The sequence below is a fragment of the Gadus macrocephalus genome, chromosome 16 (genome assembly GCF_031168955.1).
Source record: "Gadus macrocephalus chromosome 16, ASM3116895v1".
NCBI lineage: Eukaryota > Metazoa > Chordata > Actinopteri > Gadiformes > Gadidae > Gadus > Gadus macrocephalus.
Window position 1 is genome coordinate 821,181 of NC_082397.1, and position 21,813 is coordinate 842,993.

At 47.9% G+C, this 21,813-nt stretch overlaps 1 protein-coding gene across 2 annotated transcripts; it reads right to left on the reverse strand.

Moving 5' to 3' along the window:
* Positions 1 to 286: 286 nt before the first annotated feature.
* On the reverse strand, positions 287 to 19,733 carry LOC132474313 (glucose 1,6-bisphosphate synthase-like). 2 transcript variants are annotated; one of them, XM_060074928.1, is made up of 16 exons: positions 19,235 to 19,733; positions 18,723 to 18,890; positions 16,045 to 16,151; positions 14,662 to 14,746; positions 13,987 to 14,070; positions 13,638 to 13,834; positions 12,855 to 13,044; positions 11,731 to 11,828; positions 10,957 to 11,137; positions 10,471 to 10,564; positions 6,093 to 6,222; positions 5,135 to 5,321; positions 1,421 to 1,554; positions 841 to 1,127; positions 713 to 798; positions 287 to 670 (listed from the first exon to the last, which is right to left on the reverse strand). In XM_060074928.1, the coding sequence occupies exons 1-14, from the start codon at positions 19,349 to 19,351 to the stop codon at positions 1,025 to 1,027; spliced, it is 1,875 nt and encodes a 624-aa protein (XP_059930911.1). In that variant the 5' UTR covers positions 19,352 to 19,733; the 3' UTR covers positions 287 to 670; positions 713 to 798; positions 841 to 1,024. The 2 variants fall into 2 exon arrangements, with proteins under 2 accessions (XP_059930911.1, XP_059930910.1); XM_060074927.1 differs by having other exon boundaries at positions 287 to 798.
* Between the last annotated feature and the right edge of the window lie 2,080 nt (positions 19,734 to 21,813).

A 21,813-nucleotide genomic window follows, 5' to 3' on the forward strand; every position in this document is an offset into this window, starting at 1 on the left:
GTCCTAGGCATATCCCCTGCAGCTTGAGTCTGCAGTCCTCAGTGACCGGAGCGCGGGGTAGGGTCTCACAGTGTGTAGAGTCACCACAACATGACACACTGGATGGGTGATGAAAGAGCCTTCTTGGACATTGTAAAGATGTGTTCTGCATCGATGTGACGGGGGGATTTGGCCATCAGACACGATGTAAGCCTGCTTTATATCCAGAAGGCCTGGAGGCAGCTGAAGATAACTGGGGGACATCTCGGTACTGTTTATTAAATGAGTTGAATTGAGAACAGTCGAGTTCATTGTGGCTTCATTTGGTTTTATTTGAGGAGCACCAGCATTCCGCCATCGGCTCTTACATTCAGTCTAGTCCACAACACTTGTCTTATATTATATAATGTCTAATCTGTATCAAATCATAACTTCCCTAGTCCAGCCACACTTTGGTACGTCCACTAAGACCCCACATTGACCAGCGATCTAAACAACAGCCCAGCGCTCGCCTTGTGCTTTAGATATGTACATAGAAAAATAAATAAGCCTTTCAGACAGTCTGAGGCAGGAGGGGAACTAGAGGGACAGCTAGAGCAGCGCTACGGCAAACACAACACCACCATGAGGAGGTGGAGGAGGGACTCTGACTACATCAGGACCCTGAAGGAGGTGGAGGAGGGCTCTGTGACTACATCAGGACCCTGAAGGAGGTGGAGGAGGGCTCTGTGACTACATCAGGACCCTGAAGGAGGTGGAGGAGGGAGAGGGACTCTGACTACATCAGGACCCTGAAGGAGGTGGAGGAGGGCTCTGTGACTACATCAGGACCCTGAAGGAGGTGGAGGAGGGCTCTGTGACTACATCAGGACCCTGAAGGAGGTGGAGGAGGGCTCTGTGACTACATCAGGACCCTGAAGGTTTACCTGCTCTATGAGCCCAGTGCTATTATAATCCTTCAGCCTCACAGGGAGGGGAGAGACACAGAGACACACAGACAGACACACACACAGACATAGAGAGACAGAGACAGAGAGAGATACGATCAGGCTAATCGGCCAATCAGGAGGTTCTTCTCAGGCTCCAGGAGTTCCGCCACCAGAACTCGAGTCACCTCCTCGAGTTCCGCCTCCAAACGAGACACCACCCTGCAGGGGGGGGGGGGGGGGGGGGGTGGGGGTGAGAGAGAGGGGTGAGAGAGAGGGCCGAGAGAAAGAAGTGAGAGAGAGGGGTCAGGAAAATATTAACCCTCGGACCAGAAATAAGCCAAACTGTTTATCGTGTCCTAGTGAACTGTATATTGTGTCCTAGTGAGCTGTTTAACCTAGGGAACGGTTCATCGTGTACTAGTGAACTGTTAAACGTGTCCTAGAGAACTGTAATAGGTGTAATAGTGAACGGTTTATAACTGTAATGACTGCACTAGTGACAGACGGCTCACCTTTCTCCGGGCTCAGCGCAGAACTCGGAGTAGTATTTGATCTTGGGCTCGGTGCCACTGGTCCTCAGCGTTGCTCGGATACCGTTAGCTAAAGTGAAGCTTATCATCTGGCTGCTCTTCGTGACTGGAAGCGTCTGGAATGGAAGACGACAGGGTTAGGTCTATCTGGCCTGAAGCTACGCTCGACCAGACCGCTCCCAGAGGTTGACTTAACCACTTAACAAATCCCGCCGGCGGGCAAGTTTTCATTACACCAACCCTTCCCCTGCAACATGCTGGGTCAATTTTCGGCATCATACAGTTGAGTGTTATAGTCATGTCATACACCGTTTGAAAGCTTAGAATCTCAGGAATGTCATCCAATGTCAACCATATGGTGGAATAAATATGTTTAGCGAATATAGATCAAAAATATCCTAGTGTCTTAGGTCAAAATAGCCCCCCTCACCTTCCTCCTCCCTTGGTGCATTCTTTCTAACTTTATCGTCGTTGTGGATATCCTTAGCAATGAGTTGATACTTCATGTTGGGTCTTGAAATGTTCATAAGAGTCCGCAGAAACCGAATATCAATATTATTTTAGTGCAATTACACTGTGTATATGCACAAGCCATCTTATACAAAGCAGCCGAAAAATAGAAAACCGAAACGCTACTATGTTTTTTTGTAGAAAACTGCGATTCAGGGTTTAAATTCCGCTAATGTCGTTTGATTCATTGAATCCACTGTGTTCGCCAAGGTCTCTCGTGACATAGAGCCCTCCCACATGTCTGTAAGATCAATACTTCCTTGTTTACAAGCCTTACAAGCCAATGAGGCGATCACTATCAAAACGGGGCATGTATACTTTGATTGACAGCTACACCAGCAGACAGCAAAGGTCGGGGACAGGCCTTAGATATCCTAATAGCCAATGAAAATACCTTTCTGATGATATCCAGCATGTCAATCAACGTCTCACGTGTGGTTGAGCAAACAAATGCGCAAGGGGCGTGCGTAAACTAGCAGGCTCTTCCCCAGAGTTGGATAGCTAAAAATTTTATTTTTGTGTGATTATACCTGCCTCATTACATATCAGAACATCTGGTATGCTATCTAAATGGTTCAAAAGAAAGCCCAGAGGGTAACCTTTCATTTGAGACCAAGATTATGCTTCTACATGTTTGGGTTCACTTTTGTTTACAGTATGCATTTTGGGTAGCCAAAGGTCTTTTTTGGAGTCTACAAAAGGACCCTGACCAGAACGAATGGACATATCAATACATAAAAGGAGCTGGAGGCTTCATCTTTTATGCTTTGTTGATCTGCTTTTAAACAAAGCATCACAAGACCTAGGGCTAGGGCTCAGTAGTGTTTCCAAGGGATATGGAGTTACCCAGGGTACTACAATCAGCTTGGTTTTGGAGTTGTGTGTAACCGGCCGGCAGGAAAAACAATATTGTAGTCTTCCCAGCACTGTGAGAGTACATTATACAGTTATTCTTATAATGTCATCAAATTCTACAGGTTCTCAGCTTTCCAAAGAGACCAAGCATGTGATTAGAGGTCATACTATGAAGGAGCAGTGCTCTCTAGAGTAGGCCCAGTGCAAAAACAAAAAAATTGCCAAAAATGGCCCGAAGACTAAGTGGTTAAAGATTGCCGTCAGGATGTAAAGAAAATAAATTCCTGTCCTAGGTATAAAGGAAAAAACAGGTTCAAAATGGATCAGCCATTTGAGAATATAAGAGATAATGTCTTTATACATGTCTTAAAAGAAAAAAGCAGCCTTCAACATCAAATCAACTACAGGAAAAAAACAAAAGACAGGAATACAGAAAACATAGAACTAGAATTAAACTACAGAAAGCATACCACTAGAATTAAACTACAGAAAGCATACCACTAGAATTAAACTACAGAAAGCATACCACTAGAATTAAACTACAGAAAGCATAACACTAGAAATAAACTACAGAAAGCATACCACTAGAATTAAACTACAGAAAGCATAATATTAGAAATAAACTACAGAAAGCATAACACTAGGATTAAACTACAGAAAGCATACCACTAGAATTAAACTACAGAACGCATAACACTAGAATTAAACTACAGAAAGCATACCACTAGAATTAAACTACAGAAAGCATACCACTAGAATTAAACTACAGAAAGCATAACACTAGAATTAAACTACAGAAAGCATAATATTAGAAATAAACTACAGAAAGCATAACACTAGGATTAAACTACAGAAAGCATACCACTAGAATTAAACTACAGAAAGCATAACACTAGAATTAAACTACAGAAAGCATAATATTAGAAATAAACTACAGAAAGCAAAACACTAGAATTAAACTACAGAAAGCATACCACTAGAATTCAACTACAGAAAGCATAATATTAGAAATAAACTACAGAAAGCATAACACTAGGATTAAACTACAGAAAGCATACCACTAGAATTAAACTACAGAACGCATAACACTAGAATTAAACTACAGAAAGCATACCACTAGAATTAAACTACAGAAAGCATACCACTAGAATTAAACTACAGAAAGCATAATATTAGAAATAAACTACAGAAAGCATAACACTAGGATTAAACTACAGAAAGCATACCACTAGAATTAAACTACAGAAAGCATACCACTAGAATTAAACTACAGAAAGCATAATATTAGAAATAAACTACAGAAAGCAAAACACTAGAATTAAACTACAGAAAGCATACCACTAGAATTAAACTACAGAAAGCATACCACTAGAATTAAACTACAGAAAGCATACCACTAGAATTCAACTATAGGAAGCATAATATTAGAAATAAACTACAGAAAGCATAACACTAGGATTAAACTACAGAAAGCATAACACTAGAAATAAACTACAGAAAGCATACCACTAGAATTAAACTACAGAAAGCATAATATTAGAAATAAACTACAGAAAGCATACCACTAGAATTCAACTATAGGAAGCATAATATTAGAAATAAACTACAGAAAGCATACCACTAGAATTAAACTACAGAAAGCATACCACTAGAATTAAACTACAGAAAGCATAACACTCGAATTCAACTATAGGAAGCATAATATTAGAAATAAACTACAGAAAGCATAACACTAGAAATAAACTACAGAAAGCATACCACTAGAATTAAACTACAGAAAGCATAATATTAGAAATAAACTACAGAAAGCATACCACTAGAATTCAACTATAGGAAGCATAATATTAGAAATAAACTACAGAAAGCATACCACTAGAATTAAACTACAGAAAGCATACCACTAGAATGAAACTACGGAAAGCATACCACTAGAATTAAACTACAGAAAGCATAACACTAGAAATAAACTACAGAAAGCATACCACTAGAATTAAACTACAGAAAGCATAATATTAGAAATAAACTACAGAAAGCAAAACACTAGAATTAAACTACAGAAAGCATACCACTAGAATGAAACTACAGAAAGCATACCACTAGAATTAAACTACAGAAAGCATACCACTAGAATGAAACTACAGAAAGCATACCACTAGAATTAAACTACAGAAAGCATAACACTAGGATTAAACTACAGAAAGCATAATATTAGAATGAAACTACAGAAATCGTAACACTATATCAGCTATATCCAGCTGGAGGAAACATAACACTACTTTCAAACTACAGAACCATTTAAATTCCAAACTACAGCCATGAGGAGACGCTTACACATCTGTGGTCTGGTTGGCTGCTGTCGTAACCCACGGTAACATCCCGGACGCAGACGACCCGGTGACCGGCGCAGGAGCGCGGGTACGAGCCGTCCTCGTAGCTCCGGATCCGACTGAAGATGCGGAGCACGGTCGGGGCGTGGTCACACAGCAGGTAGGACGTCCTGGACACGTGGAACCCGTACCTGGAGAGAGAGGCAGCAGGTAACGCACGCTACACACACTGTTACACAACACACACTGTTAGACACTCTGCACACACTGTTACACAACGCCCACCGTTACACACAGAGTTACACAACGCCCACCATTACACACAGAGTTACACAACGCCCACCGTTACACACAGAGTTACACAACGCCCACCATTACACACAGTTACACAACGCCCACCATTACACACAGAGTTACACAACGCCCACCGTTACACACAGAGTTACACAACGCCCACCATTACACACTGTTACACAACGCCCACCATTACACACAGAGTTACACAACGCCCACCGTTACACACAGAGTTACACAACACCCACCATTACACACAGTTACACAACGCCCACCGTTACACACAGAGTTACACAACGCCCACCGTTACACACAGAGTTACACAACGCCCACCATTACACACTGTTACACAACGCCCACCATTACACACAGAGTTACACAACGCCCACCGTTACACACAGAGTTACACAACACCCACCATTACACACAGAGTTACACAACGCCCACCATTACACACAGTTACACAACGCCCACCGTTACACACAGTTACACAACGCCCACCGTTACACACAGTTACACAACACCCACCATTACACACAGAGTTACACAACACCCACCATTACACACAGAGTTACACAACACCCACCATTACACACAGAGTTACACAACGCCCACCGTTACACACAGTTACACAACGCCCACCGTTACACACACCGTGTGGTGCGTACCTCTGGTAGATGGAGTGCAGCTGCTGGGTGAGGCTGAGCTGCTTGGTCTGCAGGTAGGAGCTCATCTCTGCCACCACCACGGCCGCACTCACCCCGTCCTTATCAGGAACCATGGCCCCGCACAGGAACCCTGCAGCACACTGCAGTGAGACCCCCAGTACCAATACCACCACACTGCAGTGAGACCCCCAGTACCACCCCCACCACACTGCAGTGAGACCCCCAGTACCACCACACTGCAGTGAGACCCCCAGTACCAATACCACCACACTGCAGTGAGACCCCCAGTACCAATACCACCACACTGCAGTGAGACCCCCAGTACCAATACCACCACACTGCAGTGAGACCCCCAGTACCACCCCCACCACACTGCAGTGAGACCCCCAGTACCAATACCACCACACTGCAGTGAGACCCCCAGTACCAATACCACCACACTGCAGTGAGACCCCCAGTACCAATACCACCACACTGCAGTGAGACCCCCAGTACCACCCCCACCACACTGCAGTGAGACCCCCCGTACCAATACCACCACACTGCAGTGAGACCCCCAGTACCACCCCCACCACACTGCAGTGAGACCCCCAGTACCACCACCACCACACTGCAGTGAGACCCCCAGTACCACCACCACCACACTGCAGTGAGACCCCCAGTACCAATACCACCACACTGCAGTGAGACCCCCAGTACCACCACCACCACACTGCAGTGAGACCCCCAGTACCAATACCACCACACTGCAGTGAGACCCCCAGTACCACCACCACCACACTGCAGTGAGACCCCCAGTACCAATACCACCACACTGCAGTGAGACCCCCAGTACCAATACCACCACACTGCAGTGAGACCCCCAGTACCAATACCACCACACTGCAGTGAGACCCCCAGTACCACCCCCACCACACTGCAGTGAGACCCCCAGTACCAATACCACCACACTGCAGTGAGACCCCCAGTACCACCCCCACCACACTGCAGTGAGACCCCCAGTACCACCACCACCACACTGCAGTGAGACCCCCAGTACCACCACCACCACACTGCAGTGAGACCCCCAGTACCAATACCACCACACTGCAGTGAGACCCCCAGTACCACCACCACCACACTGCAGTGAGACCCCCAGTACCAATACCACCACACTGCAGTGAGACCCCCAGTACCACCACCACCACACTGCAGTGAGACCCCCAGTACCAATACCACCACACTGCAGTGAGACCCCCAGTACCACCACCACCACACTGCATTGAGACCCCCAGTACCAATACCACCACACTGCAGTGAGACCCCCAGTACCACCACCACCACACTGCAGTGAGACCCCCAGTACCAATACCACCACACTGCAGTGAGACCCCCAGTACCAATACCACCACACTGCAGTGAGACCCCCAGTACCACCCCCACCACACTGCAGTGAGACCCCCAGTACCAATACCACCACACTGCAGTGAGACCCCCAGTACCACCACCACCACACTGCAGTGAGACCCCCAGTACCAATACCACCACACTGCAGTGAGACCCCCAGTACCACCACCACCACACTGCAGTGAGACCCCCAGTACCACCACCACCACACTGCAGTGAGACCCCCAGTACCAATACCACCACACTGCAGTGAGACCCCCAGTACCACCACCACCACCACACTGCAGTGAGACCCCCAGTACCACCACCACCACACTGCAGTGAGACCCCCAGTACCACCACCACCACACTGCAGTGAGACCCCCAGTACCAATACCACCACACTGCAGTGAGACCCCCAGTACCACCACCACCACACTGCAGTGAGACCCCCAGTACCACCACCACCACACTGCAGTGAGACCCCCAGTACCACCACCACCACACTGCAGTGAGACCCCCAGTACCAATACCACCACACTGCCGTGAGACCCCCAGTACCAATACCACCACACTGCAGTGAGACCCCCAGTACCAATACCACCACACTGCAGTGAGACCCCCAGTACCACCACCACTGCAGTGAGACCCCCAGTACCAATACCACCACACTGCAGTGAGACCCCCAGTACCAATACCACCACACTGCAGTGAGACCCCCAGTACCAATACCACCACACTGCAGTGAGACCCCCAGTACCACCACCACCACACTGCAGTGAGACCCCCAGTACCACCACCACCACACTGCAGTGAGACCCCCAGTACCACCACCACACTGCAGTGAGACCCCCAGTACCAATACCACCACACTGCAGTGAGACCCCCAGTACCACCACCACCACACTGCAGTGAGACCCCCAGTACCACCACCACACTGCAGTGAGACCCCCAGTACCACCACCACCACACTGCAGTGAGACCCCCAGTACCAATACCACCACCACACTGCAGTGAGACCCCCAGTACCACCACCACCACCACACTGCAGTGAGACCCCCAGTACCACCACCACCACACTGCAGTGAGACCCCCAGTACCACCACCACCACACTGCAGTGAGACCCCCAGTACCACCACCACACTGCAGTGAGACCCCCACTACCACCACCACCACACTGCAGTGAGACCCCCAGTACCACCACCACCACACTGCAGTGAGACCCCCAGTACCACCACCACCACACTGCAGTGAGACCCCCAGTACCACCACACTGCAGTGAGACCCCCAGTACCCCCACCACCACACTGCAGTGAGACCCCCAGTACCACCACCACCACACTGCAGTGAGACCCCCAGTACCACCACCACCACACTGCAGTGAGACCCCCAGTACCACCACACTGCAGTGAGACCCCCAGTACCCCCACCACCACACTGCAGTGAGACCCCTGGCTGCTGCTACTGGGAGACGCCCAGTACCACCACCACCACCACACTGGTACGACCACAGCGGCCCAGTACACCCATAGTATGCTACTGGTCGTAGTAAAGGTCGGGGTGATGGGTAGGGTTATAATGGTTAGTAATAGAGCGGGTCCAGTTAGTTAGGTCAGCTGTTAGAGTGGCAGGGTCTAGTTAGTTAGGTCAGCTGTTAGAGTGGAGCGGGTCTAGTTAGTTAGGTCAGCTGTTAGAGTGGAGCGGGTCTAGTTAGTTAGGTCAGCTGTTAGAGTGGCAGGGTCTAGTTAGTTAGGTTAGCTGTTAGAGTGGAGCGGGTCTAGTTAGTTAGGTTAGCTGTTAGAGTGGAGCGGGTCTAGTTAGTTAGGTTAGCTGTTAGAGTGGAGCGGGTCTAGTTAGTTAGGTCAGCTGTTAGAGTGGAGCGGGTCTAGTTAATTTGGTCAGCTGTTAGAGTGGCAGGGTCTAGTTAGTTAGGTTAGCTGTTAGAGTGGAGCGGGTCTAGTTAGTTAGGTCAGCTGTTAGAGTGGAGCGGGTCTAGTTAGTTAGGTCAGCTGTTAGAGTGGAGCGGGTCTAGTTAGTTAGGTTAGCTGTTAGAGTGGAGCGGGTCTAGTTAGTTAGGTCAGCTGTTAGAGTGGAGCGGGTCTAGTTAGTTAGGTTAGCTGTTAGAGTGGAGCGGGTCTAGTTAGTTAGGTCAGCTGTTAGAGTGGCAGGGTCTAGTTAGTTAGGTCAGCTGTTAGAGTGGAGCGGGTCTAGTTAGTTAGGTCAGCTGTTAGAGTGGAGCGGGTCTAGTTAGTTAGGTCAGCTGTTAGAGTGGAGCGGGTCTAGTTAGTTAGGTTAGCTGTTAGAGTGGAGCGGGTCTAGTTAGTTAGGTCAGCTGTTAGAGTGGAGCGGGTCTAGTTAGTTAGGTTAGCTGTTAGAGTGGAGCGGGTCTAGTTAGTTAGGTCAGCTGTTAGAGTGGAGCGGGTCTAGTTAGTTAGGTCAGCTGTTAGAGTGGAGCGGGTCTAGTTAGTTAGGTCAGCTGTTAGAGTGGAGCGGGTCTAGTTAGTTAGGTCAGCTGTTAGAGTGGAGCGGGTCTAGTTAGTTAGGTTAGCTGTTAGAGTGGAGCGGGTCTAGTTAGTTAGGTTAGCTGTTAGAGTGGAGCGGGTCTAGTTAGTTAGGTTAGCTGTTAGAGTGGAGCGGGTCTAGTTAGTTAGGTCAGCTGTTAGAGTGGAGCGGGTCTAGTTAGTTAGGTCAGCTGTTAGAGTGGAGCGGGTCTAGTTAGTTAGGTCAGCTGTTAGAGTGGAGCGGGTCTAGTTAATTTGGTCAGCTGTTAGAGTGGCAGGGTCTAGTTAGTTAGGTCAGCTGTTAGAGTGGAGCGGGTCTAGTTAGTTAGGTCAGCTGTTAGAGTGGAGCGGGTCTAGTTAGTTAGGTTAGCTGTTAGAGTGGAGCGGGTCTAGTTAGTTAGGTCAGCTGTTAGAGTGGAGCGGGTCTAGTTAGTTAGGTCAGCTGTTACTGTGGCAGGGTCTAGTTAGTTAGGTCAGCTGGTATGCTGTGAGGGGTTGCTAGTTGACTAACCGATTGACTCCTCGAAGGCGAAGAGGACCTGGTGTCCGGCGTCGCTCAGCTCCACCATCCTCTTACCGATCCACTTGAACCCAGGCAGCGTCTCCTACAGACAGACGGACAGACGGACGGACACCAACTGTAATACACCTCCTTTAACTCTGTCTCCTACAGACGGACAGACAGACCCCACCTGTAACACACCTCCTTTAACTCTGTCTCCTACAGACGGACAGACAGACCCCACCTATAACACACCTCCTTTAACTCTGTCTCCTACAGACAGACAGACAGACCCCACCTGTAACACACCTCCTTTAAGGCTGTCCCCGACAGAGACAGACAGACAGCAGACAGACCCCACCTCTAATACTCCTCCTTAAAGTCTCTCCTACAGACAGACAAACAGAAAGACAGACACCGCCTAAAACACACTGCCTTAAAGGTGGGGTATGGGATTTGCGAAACGCCAGCCGAGGGGGGCGGGGGGCCTCCTACCTCGAAGCGGAAGCCCTCCTGCTGCGCCATCGTCCTCAGGATGCGCGAGGAGACGCAGGTGGCCAGCATGTAGAGGCTGCTGGGGTCCGCGGGGGGGGGGTTCCTCTCCCTCCAGTTGAACAACATCCACCATCCCAGCAGGGCCGCCAGCTCGTTCCCAGTAAACACCTTCCAGTCCGACCTGCGAGCGAGTCAACACCATGACACGGACCACGTTTAGACTCTCTCCCAGCGGGGTTAGACTCTCTCAGTGGGGTTAGACTCTCTCTCAGCGGGGTTAGACTCTCTCAGTGGGGTTAGACTCTCTCTCAGCGGGGTTACTCTCTCTCAGTGGGGTTAGACTCTCTCAGCGGGGTTAGACTCTCTCAGCGGGGTTAGACTCTCTCAGCAGGGTTAGACTCTCAGTGGGGTTAGACTCTCTCAGCGGGGTTAGACTCTCTCTCAGCGGGGTTAGACTCTCTCTCAGCGGGGTTAGACTCTCTCAGTGGGGTTAGACTCTCTCAGCGGGGTTAGACTCTCTCAGCAGGGTTAGACTCTCTCTCAGCAGGGTTAGACTCTCTCTCAGCAGGGTTTACCTAGCTCTTATCGTGGTTAACCTAGCTCTTAGCATGGTTAGCCTAGCTCTTAGCATGTTGAACCTAGCTCTTAACACGTTAGCCTAGCTCTTAGCATGGTGAACCTAGCTCTTAGCACGATTATCCTAGCTCTTAGCATGGTTAACCTAGCTCTTAGCATGGTTAACTTAGCCCTTAGCATGGTTAGCCTAGCTCTTACCCTGGTAGCAGCTCTGCGACGGCCAGGCGGTCGGCGTCAGGGTCCGTCGCTAGCACAACCCGCGCGCTAACGCTCTCCGCCAGACGAAGAGACAGCTCCTGGAAACGACAGCTCCAGACTAAATACAAGAACACACTGAATAGTCCAGACTAAATACAATAACACAGAGAGAATAGTCCAGACTAAAACAAGAACACACTGAATAGTCCAGACTAAAACAAGAACACACTGAATAGTCCAGACTAAATACAATAACACAGAGAGAATAGTCCAGACTAAATGACCAAACACAGAATAGTCCAGACTAACTTCACTACCAGAGAAAAATCCTGACTAACTCCACCAACGTAGAATAGTCCAGACTAACTCAACCACCAGAGAATAGTCCAGACTAACTCCACCAACGTAGAATAGTCCAGACTAACTCAACCACCAGAGAATAGTCCAGACTAACTTCCCCACCAGAGAATAGTCCAGACTAACTTCCCCACCAGAGAATAGTACAGACTAACTCCACCACCAGAGAATAGTCCAGACTAACTCCACCACCAGAGAATAGTCCAGACTAACTCCACCATCAGAGAATAGTCCAGACTAACTCCACCACCAGAGAATAGTCCAGACTAACTCCACCACCAGAGAATAGTCCAGACTAACTCCACCACCAGAGAATAGTCCAGACTAACTTCCCCACCAGAGAATAGTCCAGACTAACTCCACCACCAGAGAATAGTCCAGACTAACTCCACCACCAGAGAATAGTCAGACTAACTCCACCACCAGAGAATAGTCCTAACTCCACCACCAGAGAATTGTCCAGACTAACGCCACCACCAGAGAATAGTCCAGACTAACTCCACCACCAGAGAATTGTCCAGACTAACGCCACCACCTGAGAATAGTCCAGACTAACTCCACCACCAGCGAATAGTCCAGACTAACTCCACCACCAGAGAATTGTCCAGACTAACGCCACCACCAGAGAATAGTCCAGACTAACTCCACCACCAGAGAATAGTCCAGACTAACTTCCCCACAACAGAACTGGTGGTATGTTTTCTTAGAGGCTCTACTGTGAACCCTGGGTCAGATCTTGCGCTGAGACCAGCTCCAGGGTCTCGTACCAGCACAGAGTGGCCCTCCTCAGGGTTGGGGCAGCGCAGGGAGGAGAAGTTTGGGTCGGGGTCCCTCTGCTCCGGGACGGAGATGGGCGGGGGGAAGCCGAACACGCTGAAGGCCTGCTGGACGTAGCGATGCCCCACGCCGTGGAACGCAGAGTGGACGAATCTCAGCGGAGAGCAGAGGTTCAGCTCCCTGAAGAACACAGTTAACACCAGGAGGTAAAACACAGACCAGTCTCCCACCAGGAGGTAAAACACAGACCAGTCTCCCACCAGGAGGTAAAACACAGACCAGTCTCCCACCAGGAGGTAAAACACAGACCAGTCTCCCACCAGGAGGTAAAACACAGACCAGTCTCCCACCAGGAGGTAAAACACAGACCAGTATAACTCTAGAAGATAGAACACAGACCAGTCTACCACCGAGAGGTAAAACACAGACCAGTTTAACTCTAGAAGATAGAACACAGACCAGTCTACCACCGAGAGGTAAAACACAGACCAGTTTAACTCTAGAAGATAAAACATAGCCTAGTTTAACTCTAGAAGATAAAACATAATCTAGTTTAACACCAGGATATAAAATACAGTCTAGTTTAACTCTAGAAGATAAAACATATTCTGGTTTAACTCTAGAAGATAGAACATTGTCTAGTTTAACTCTAGAAGATAGAACATAGTCTAGTTTAACCCCAGGAGATAAAACATTGACTAGTTTACCTCTAGAAGATAGAACGTAGTCTAGTTTAACCCCAGGAGATAAAGTATGTAACAGTCTGTCTGTACCTGTGGAAGCAGAGGTCTTTGAGCTCCTCCATGTAGCTGCTGGTCACCTCCACCAGGGGGTCCGTCTTCAGAGGGGAGCGGTCAGCTAGTCCTGCGTCCCAGCATGCATCACTCCAGGGCTCCTCGCTCTCCTCGATGCACCGCAGAACCTCCTTGTCGTGAGGGGAGGAGATCTGCGCTCCTGTACACCAATACACCTGCACGAAACACACTCCTTCTAGATAGAGCACACTCCTTCTAGATAGAACACACTCTTTATAGATAGAACACACTCTTTATAGATAGAACACACTCTTTATAGATAGAGCACAATCCTTCAGGATAAGCAGGTGAACCAGGAAGTTCTCACCTTGTAGCCGTTGTCTTCTTTGGGGTTGTGTGAGGCGGTGATCATGACCCCTGCTGCAGCTCCAAACTTCTTTACAGAGTAGGCCTACAAAACAGTCTGCATGTCAGAGTAGGCATACACATTACACAACACTCCGTACGTTAGAGTAGGCCTACAAAATACTCTGCACGTTAGAGTAGGCCTACAAAACAGTCTGCATGTCAGAGTAGGCCTACAAAACACTGCATGTTAGAGTAGGCCTAAAAAACACTCAGCATGTTAGAGTAGGCCTACAAAACCCTCTGCATGTTAGAGTAGGCCTACAAAACCCTCTGCATGTTAGAGTAGGCCTACAAAAAACTCTGCATGTTAGAGTAGGCCTACAAAATACTCTGTACGTTAGAGTAGGCCTACAAAACACTCTGCATGTTAGAGTAGGCCTACAAAACACTCTGCATGTTAGAGTAGGCCTACAAAACACACTGCATGTTAGAGTAGGCCTACAAAACCCTCTGCATGTTAGAGTAGGCCTACAAAACACTCTGCATGTTAGAGTAGGCTACAAAACATGCTTCATGTTAGATTAGGCTTTCAAAACACTGCATGTTAGAACAGGCCTACAAAACACTGCATTTTAGAGTAGGCATAGCACAACAACACACTTTGTTAGCACATTAGTGCAGAACGCTCACGGACCACGAATGGTGTGGGGACGTAGCTGGAGAAGAGCAGCACTGGAACGTCTTTACTGAGCAGCACGGCCGCTGTCAGCCGGGCCAGCCTGGGGACACACCGTGGTCACTGGGCTGCAGGCAGGATGCTCACTGGTTCAAATGATCAGGGTCAGGACAGCAGGGGCTGACAGCAGGGGGCTAACAGGCACTAGCTGCAGACTCAATAGAGGCCAATCCACTACAAGTTCATACCACACACTAGGGCTGTCACTTTTTATTCGAAGTTCGAATATTCGTTCGAAGGTGGGGTGAAAAGTTCGAATTCGAAGTGTAATTCTCCATTCGAACTGTAAAAATGCGCTATAAAGAAGAGAGCGGCGAGTGGCTTCTCCTCAATAAAGCGGCCCTCCTGGATCCCCGCTTCTCCCGGTTAGTCCACCTTTCCCCTGCACAGAAACATCTCGTGACTGAAAGCCTCTCACACGAGCTCACTGAAACGGAGACCGACACTGATCGCACACGACAGGGAGAAAAGTCCGCTGCTGCGCTGGGCGCGATGGGCAGCCTGTTTGGGGACTTATACAGCACGGCTGACACAAGCAGCTGCAACGGTAACAGAGAGCTGCGAGACTACTTGTAATTTTCTTTCCGTAAGGAATAAAAAGAGCAGCATGCCGTGTTGGAGGTCGGCCTCACAGATTGTTCGTTTATATAGGCTGTGTGTGCCATCGCGCTCCGAGCAGTTATTGTTAATGTGTAAAAGACAGCCGCACTTGTGTGTCGGAGCTTCCTGTTGTTGTGTTTACAAATGTGTTATCAAAGATGTGTTTTTATCCTGTGCTGTTATGAATTCAGTAGGTATACGTGAGGTATACGAGAGCAACATAAAAAATCAAGACTGTTGTCGTGTTCTATGGGGGGGGGGGGGGGGGGTCGAATGTATTCAAATTAATTATGGACATTCGAAATTCGTTCGAATTTCATTTTTGGAAAAAGTGACAGCCCTACCACACACTAGAGACTTATCCCTACAAGTTCATACAACAGAAAAGAGACTTATCCCTACAAGTTCATACAACACAATAGAGACTTATCCCTACAAGTTCATACAGTACGATAGATTCTTATCCCTAGAAGTTCATACAACACAATAGAGACTTATCCCTTCAAGTTCAAACAGTAGGATAGAGTCTTATCCCAAAAGTTCATACAACACAATAGAGGCCAAGCCACAACAAGTTCATATAACACAATAGAGTCTTATTCCTAGAAGTTCATACAATACGATAGTCTTATCCCAAAAGTTGATACAATAGAATGCAGTCCACAGAGGGTCTACTTTGAGTTCAATATGATAGAGACTGATCCACTGAGTCTGGACAATAGAGAGAGACAAGTGAGGCACCGTTCACTGGTGCAGCCGCTGGCCTCCTGACCTCTGGTGTCGAATCCCACCACCACGCCTCTGGTACCGAGGTTCGAGAAACACCTGGACAGGTAGACGTACAACCCCTGGAATCCGATTAGAGAGGGTTTGATTAGAATGAGAATTGTAGTGTCTCTCTGTGTTCACATTTCTAGTCTAGGAACAGGCCAGTGCCTCTCACACTGATACAAGGTGTTATTTCCAACATTCTGCCATTTGTTATGTTTCAACAAGGATGAACCGACCTGGTCATCTGGGACATAGCCAGGGCCATATACCTTATCAAGGGTGAGAGTGCTTCTGTTCTCTTGTTCTTCACGTTTTCTTTATTATAATACTCGCACCAACCCTTTGGTTCGGCGAGAAGAGGGATCGACAGCCAAGGACCACGTCTCGAAACTGCTCCTCAACCGCGTCCACTATAGATTTCTCAACCTAAGTCTGTATCTCGTTGTATTACACCCTGGAATAAGCCATCTATTCAACCCTCTGATCCAACCTGTCAAGTTGCTTTGATTTCCACCTCAAGAATTACTACCACAACGAAAAATACACAACGCAGAGTCCATACGAACAGTTTAGAAATAAGATGAAATCTAACAATGGTTAGAATGTTATCTAAACTGTGTGGTAGTATTAATTTACCTGTGTGATAGTAGTATTAATCTACCTGTGTGATAGTAGTATTATTCTACCTGTGTGATAGTAGTATAAATCGGCCTTGTGGTAGCATTAATCTACCTGTGTGATAGTAGTATTAATCTACCTGGGTGATAGTAGTATTAATCGGCCTGTGTGGTAGTAGTATTAATCTATCTGGTTGGTAGTAATAATCTACCTGTGAGGTAGTATTAATCTACCTGTGTGGTAGTATTAATCTACCTGAGTGGTAGCAGTATAAATCTACCCGTGTGGTAGTATTAATCTACCTGTGTGGTAGTATTAATCTACTTGAGTGGTAGTATAAATCTACCTGTGTGGTAGTATTAATCTACATGTGTGGTAGTATTAATCTACCTGAGTGGTAAAGTATAAATCTACCTGTGTGGTAGTATTAATCTACCTATGTGGTAGTATTAATCTACCTGTGTGGTAAAGTATAAATCTACCTGTGTGGTAGTATTAATCTACCTGTGTGGTAAAGTATAAATCTACCTGTGTGGTAGTATTAATCTACCTGCGTGGTAGTAGTATTAATCTACCTGTGTGGTAGTATTAATCTACCTGCGTGATAGTAGTATAAATCTACCTGTGTGGTAGTATTCATCTACTTGAGTGGTAGTATTAATCTACCTGTGTGGCAGTATTAATCTACCTGTGTGGTAATAGTATTCATCTAACTGTGTCGTAGTAGTATTCATCTACCTGTGTGGTAATAGTATCAATCTACCTGTGTGGTAGTAGTATTAATCTATCTGAGTGGTGGTAGTATTAATCTACCTGTGTGGTAGTATTAATCTACCTGTGTGATAGTATTAATCTACCTGTGTGGCAGTATTAATCTACCTGTGTGATGGCATTAATCTACCTGTGTGGTAATAGTATTAATCTACCTGTGTGGTAATAGTATTAATCTACCTGTGTGGTAGTAGTATTAATCTATTTTAGTGGTAGCATTAATCTACCTGTGTGGTAGCATTAATCTACCTGTGTGGTAGTATTAATCTACCTGTGTGGCAGTATTAATCTACCTATGTGGCAGTATTAATCTACCTGTGTGGCAGTATTAATCTACCTGTGTGGTAATATTAATCTACCTGTGTGGTAGTAGTATTAATCTACCTGTGTGGTAGTAGTATTAATCTATCTGAGTGGTAGTATTAATCTACCTGTGTGGTAGTATTAATCTACCTGTGTGATAGTATTAATCTACCTGTGTGGCAGTATTAATCTACCTGTGTGATAGTATTAATCTACCTGTGTGGTAATAGTATTAATCTACCTGTGTGGTAGTAGTATTAATCTATTTTAGTGGTAGTATTAATCTACCTGTGTGGTAGTATTAATCTACCTGTGTGGTAGTATTAATCTACCTGTGTGGCAGTATTAATCTACCTGTGTGGCAGTATTAATATACCTGTGTGGCAATAGTATTAATCTACCTGTGTGGTAGTATTAATCTACCTGTGTGGTAGTAGTATTAATCTACCTGTGTGGTAATAGTATTAATCTACCTGTGTGGTAGTATTAATCTACCTGTGTGGCAGTATTAATCTACCTGTGTGGCAGTATTAATATACCTGTGTGGCAGTATTAATCTACCTGTGTGGTAGTAGTATTAATCTACCTGTGTGGTAATAGTATTAATCTACCTGTGTGGTAGTATTAATCTACCTGTGTGGCAGTATTAATCTACCTGTGTGGCAGTATTAATCTACCTGTGTGGTAGTAGTATTAATCTACCTGTGTGGTAGTATTAATCTACCTGTGTGGTAGTAGTATTAATCTACCTGTGTGGTAATAGTATTAATCTACCTGTGTGGTAGTATTAATCTACCTGTGTGGCAGTATTAATCTACCTGTGTGGTAGTATTAATCTACCTGTGTGGTAGTAGTATTAATCTACCTGTGTGGTAGTAGTATTAATCTACCTGTGTGGTAGTATTAATCTACCTGTGTGGCAGTATTAATCTACCTGTGTGGTAGTATTAATCTACCTGTGTGGTCTGGATGACCGTCAGGTCGTTGATGAACGAGAAGCCAGCACCCATGGGTGCCCTCAGACCGGCGGTTCCAAACGCCATCCGGGAGCTGAACCTCCTCCTCAGCTCCTCGCTGCTCGCCTGCTCCAGCAGCACCTCCACCTGCCCGCGGGTCTGCGGGTTCTGGAGAACACCGCAAGCATCAGGGAACCACAGGCCATACTCTAGCTAGAGAGAGCACGCAGTACTTCTGACCGATAGTCCTGCCACAGCAGTAGTGTCTAGGAGTCTGACACATGCAGTAAAGGCTGGAGAATTTTTTCCTGATTATTTTTGGATTAAACAGCAAGTTGACCTTGGTCCTATGAGATTGTATGGGGGGGTCCTCCTCGACTTTATGGGGGGAGGGGGGGGGGTCTCTAGAAATACAAACTGGCTGACATTTCAGACAGGTCACGCACACATATGCACGCACGCACACAGACACGTTAATGGTTTCCAGTTAAACCCTTGCCAAACAGCCCCACCTTGTCCCAGGACAGCCACTGATCAGTCCGCTGGTCCAGTACCGGGTCTCCGGTTGCAGAGCACCGGGTTTTAACGTTAGCGTTCAGGTCCCCGTTCATAGCCGGCTCGTCGCCCATGCTGCCGGGCGAACCGCTCCACGGTAGTCTAGTCCGCCTCCGCCGGGACACCAGGCCGTCCGGAGCCGGACAGGGACCGTGACGACAGGGACTGCAGGGACTCCTGTCACTGCTGGAGCGCTAGCCCTGCGCTTAGCCTAGCTATTGGTTAGCCGGAAGCTTCCAAGGGAACGTGCGTTTGTTTACAGGAAGTGAACCGAACTGAAGCATGAAGCTGACATGATGGATGTTCGGCGGGACTAGGGACTGGACCTGGACCGGGAATAGACCTGGACCCGGCGCGACCAGTTGCGGACTGCGGCTTCGTGTTCGCTGGTGCATCTGGAGGGAAACCCCAGACTGTCATGTGATGGTCCACCTCCCATCCCCATCCTGGGGTCCAGCCTCCCGGTCTGGGATCCACCCCCTATCCAGTGTGATTCAGACTCTATTAAACATTATGGCTTTAAAGGCACCCAGTGCAACTTTATGTAAACATTCAATGAAAAATAAACATTCAATTTCTATCAGTTCTCACCACACAACGACGTCTCATCTTTGCTGCTTAAATGTCGGTATGTAATGGTATGGAGTTATTGAAACTTACTACGTGTAAAAAAGACTAGAAATTGAATGTTTATTTTTAAGCCTCGAAAGTTGCACTGGGTGCCTTTAATGTATATATAACGTGTATGTAATAGATTTTACATTTATAATGTATTTATAATTTATTTATAACGTATATGTAATGTATTTATATTCATAATGTATTTATACTTATAATGTTTTTATATTTATAATGTATTTATATTTATACTTCTTTATAATGTATTCACATTGTATTTATAGTTATAATGTATTTATATTGTGTTTATATTTATTGTCTGTTTATATTCATAATGTATTTATTGGCGCACGCATTCCGTTATGTGTCGTCACTGCCACCTGGTGGGCATCAGGTCCTAGTGCCCCCTGGTGGGTCCTAGTGCCCCCTGCTGGGTCTTAGTGCCCCCTGGTGGGTCCTAGTGCCCCCTACTGGGTCCTAGTGCCCCCTGGTGGGTCCTAGTGCCCCCTGCTGGGTCCTAGTGCCCCCTGGTGGGTCCTAGTGCCCCCTGGTGGGTAGGTGGGTCTTGAGGACACGCCCCTCAGACACAAGCTGCCAGGTCCACCAAACTGACTGATGGGCCCCGGGCTGGAGAACCTCCAGGGCCCTTCTGGTGCTGCAGGGGGCTGGAGAACCTCCAGGGCCCTTCTGGTGCTGCAGGGGGCTGGAGAACCTCCAGGGCCCTTCTGGTGCTGCAGGGGGCTGGAGAACCTCCAGGGCCCTTCTGGTGCTGCAGGGGGCTGGAGAACCTCCAGGGCCCTTCTGCTGCTGCAGGGGGCTGGAGAACCTCCAGGGCCCTTCTGGTGCTGCAGGGGGCTGGAGAACCTCCAGGGCCCTTCTGGTGCTGCAGGGGGCTGGAGAACCTCCAGAGCCCTTCTGCTGCTGCAGGGGGTTGGAGAACCTTCGGGGCCCGTGTGGTGCAGCAGAGAGGTGTAGGAGAACCTTCAGGGCCCTCCTGGTGCGGGTGCTGGGGCCCCCAGCCGGGGCCGCTCTGTGAGGGGGGCCGGTCTAGGCCTGAGGACCAGGGCTGGTCTACGCTCCCAGTCCAGGGCTGGTCTACGGTCCCAGTCCAGGGCTGGTCTACGCTCCCAGTCCAGGGCTGGTCTACGCTCCCAGTCCAGGGCTGGTCTACGCTCCCAGTCCAGGGCTGGTCTACGCTCCCAGTCCAGGGCTGGTCTACGGTCCCAGTCCAGGGCTGGTTTACAGTCCCAGTCCAGGGCTGGTTTACAGTCCCAGTCCAGGGCTGGTTTACAGTCCCAGTCCAGGGCTGGTTTACAGTCCCAGTCCAGGGCTGGTTCACAGTCCCAGTCCAGGGCTGGTCTACGCTCCCAGTCCAGACTGGGTCAGAACTCTTCCAAGATCAGCTGATGAACGGACTCTGTTTGTTGTTCTTCTTTGGTTCTTTGAGTTGAGTTGACCTCCTTGTGGTGTCACTGTTAGCTAAATAAACCCATAAACTGCCCTATTGTACGTTCTGTTTGTCTTCATGTGTGCTCCCAGGCTGAGGAACTGTTCACGGTCATCAACCAGCATCCTATAGTCATCATAATATAATAATTATCTTGAGGTTACACTCTTCTAAATGATTGTGTCCCCAGGGCGGGGGGTAATCCGGGCTGATTGACGCTGTGGGGCTCAGGACTCCCCCAGGTGTGATTATTGAGGCAGCTCCTCCCTGTGACGGACTGTGGTCACAACAAGTGCTTCCTCCTCCTCTCCCTGGGCCCTCCGCCTTCTCCAGCCCGCCTGCTCCACACTGACACACGGAACTAATCCTCCTCCAGCCCCCGGTGGAGTCCCACTAGGGGGACCGGATGGCTGCTGGTCTCTGGTCCGCGGTGGGTCGGGTCCGTTCCTGCGTGTGGGGGAGGGTCAGGGG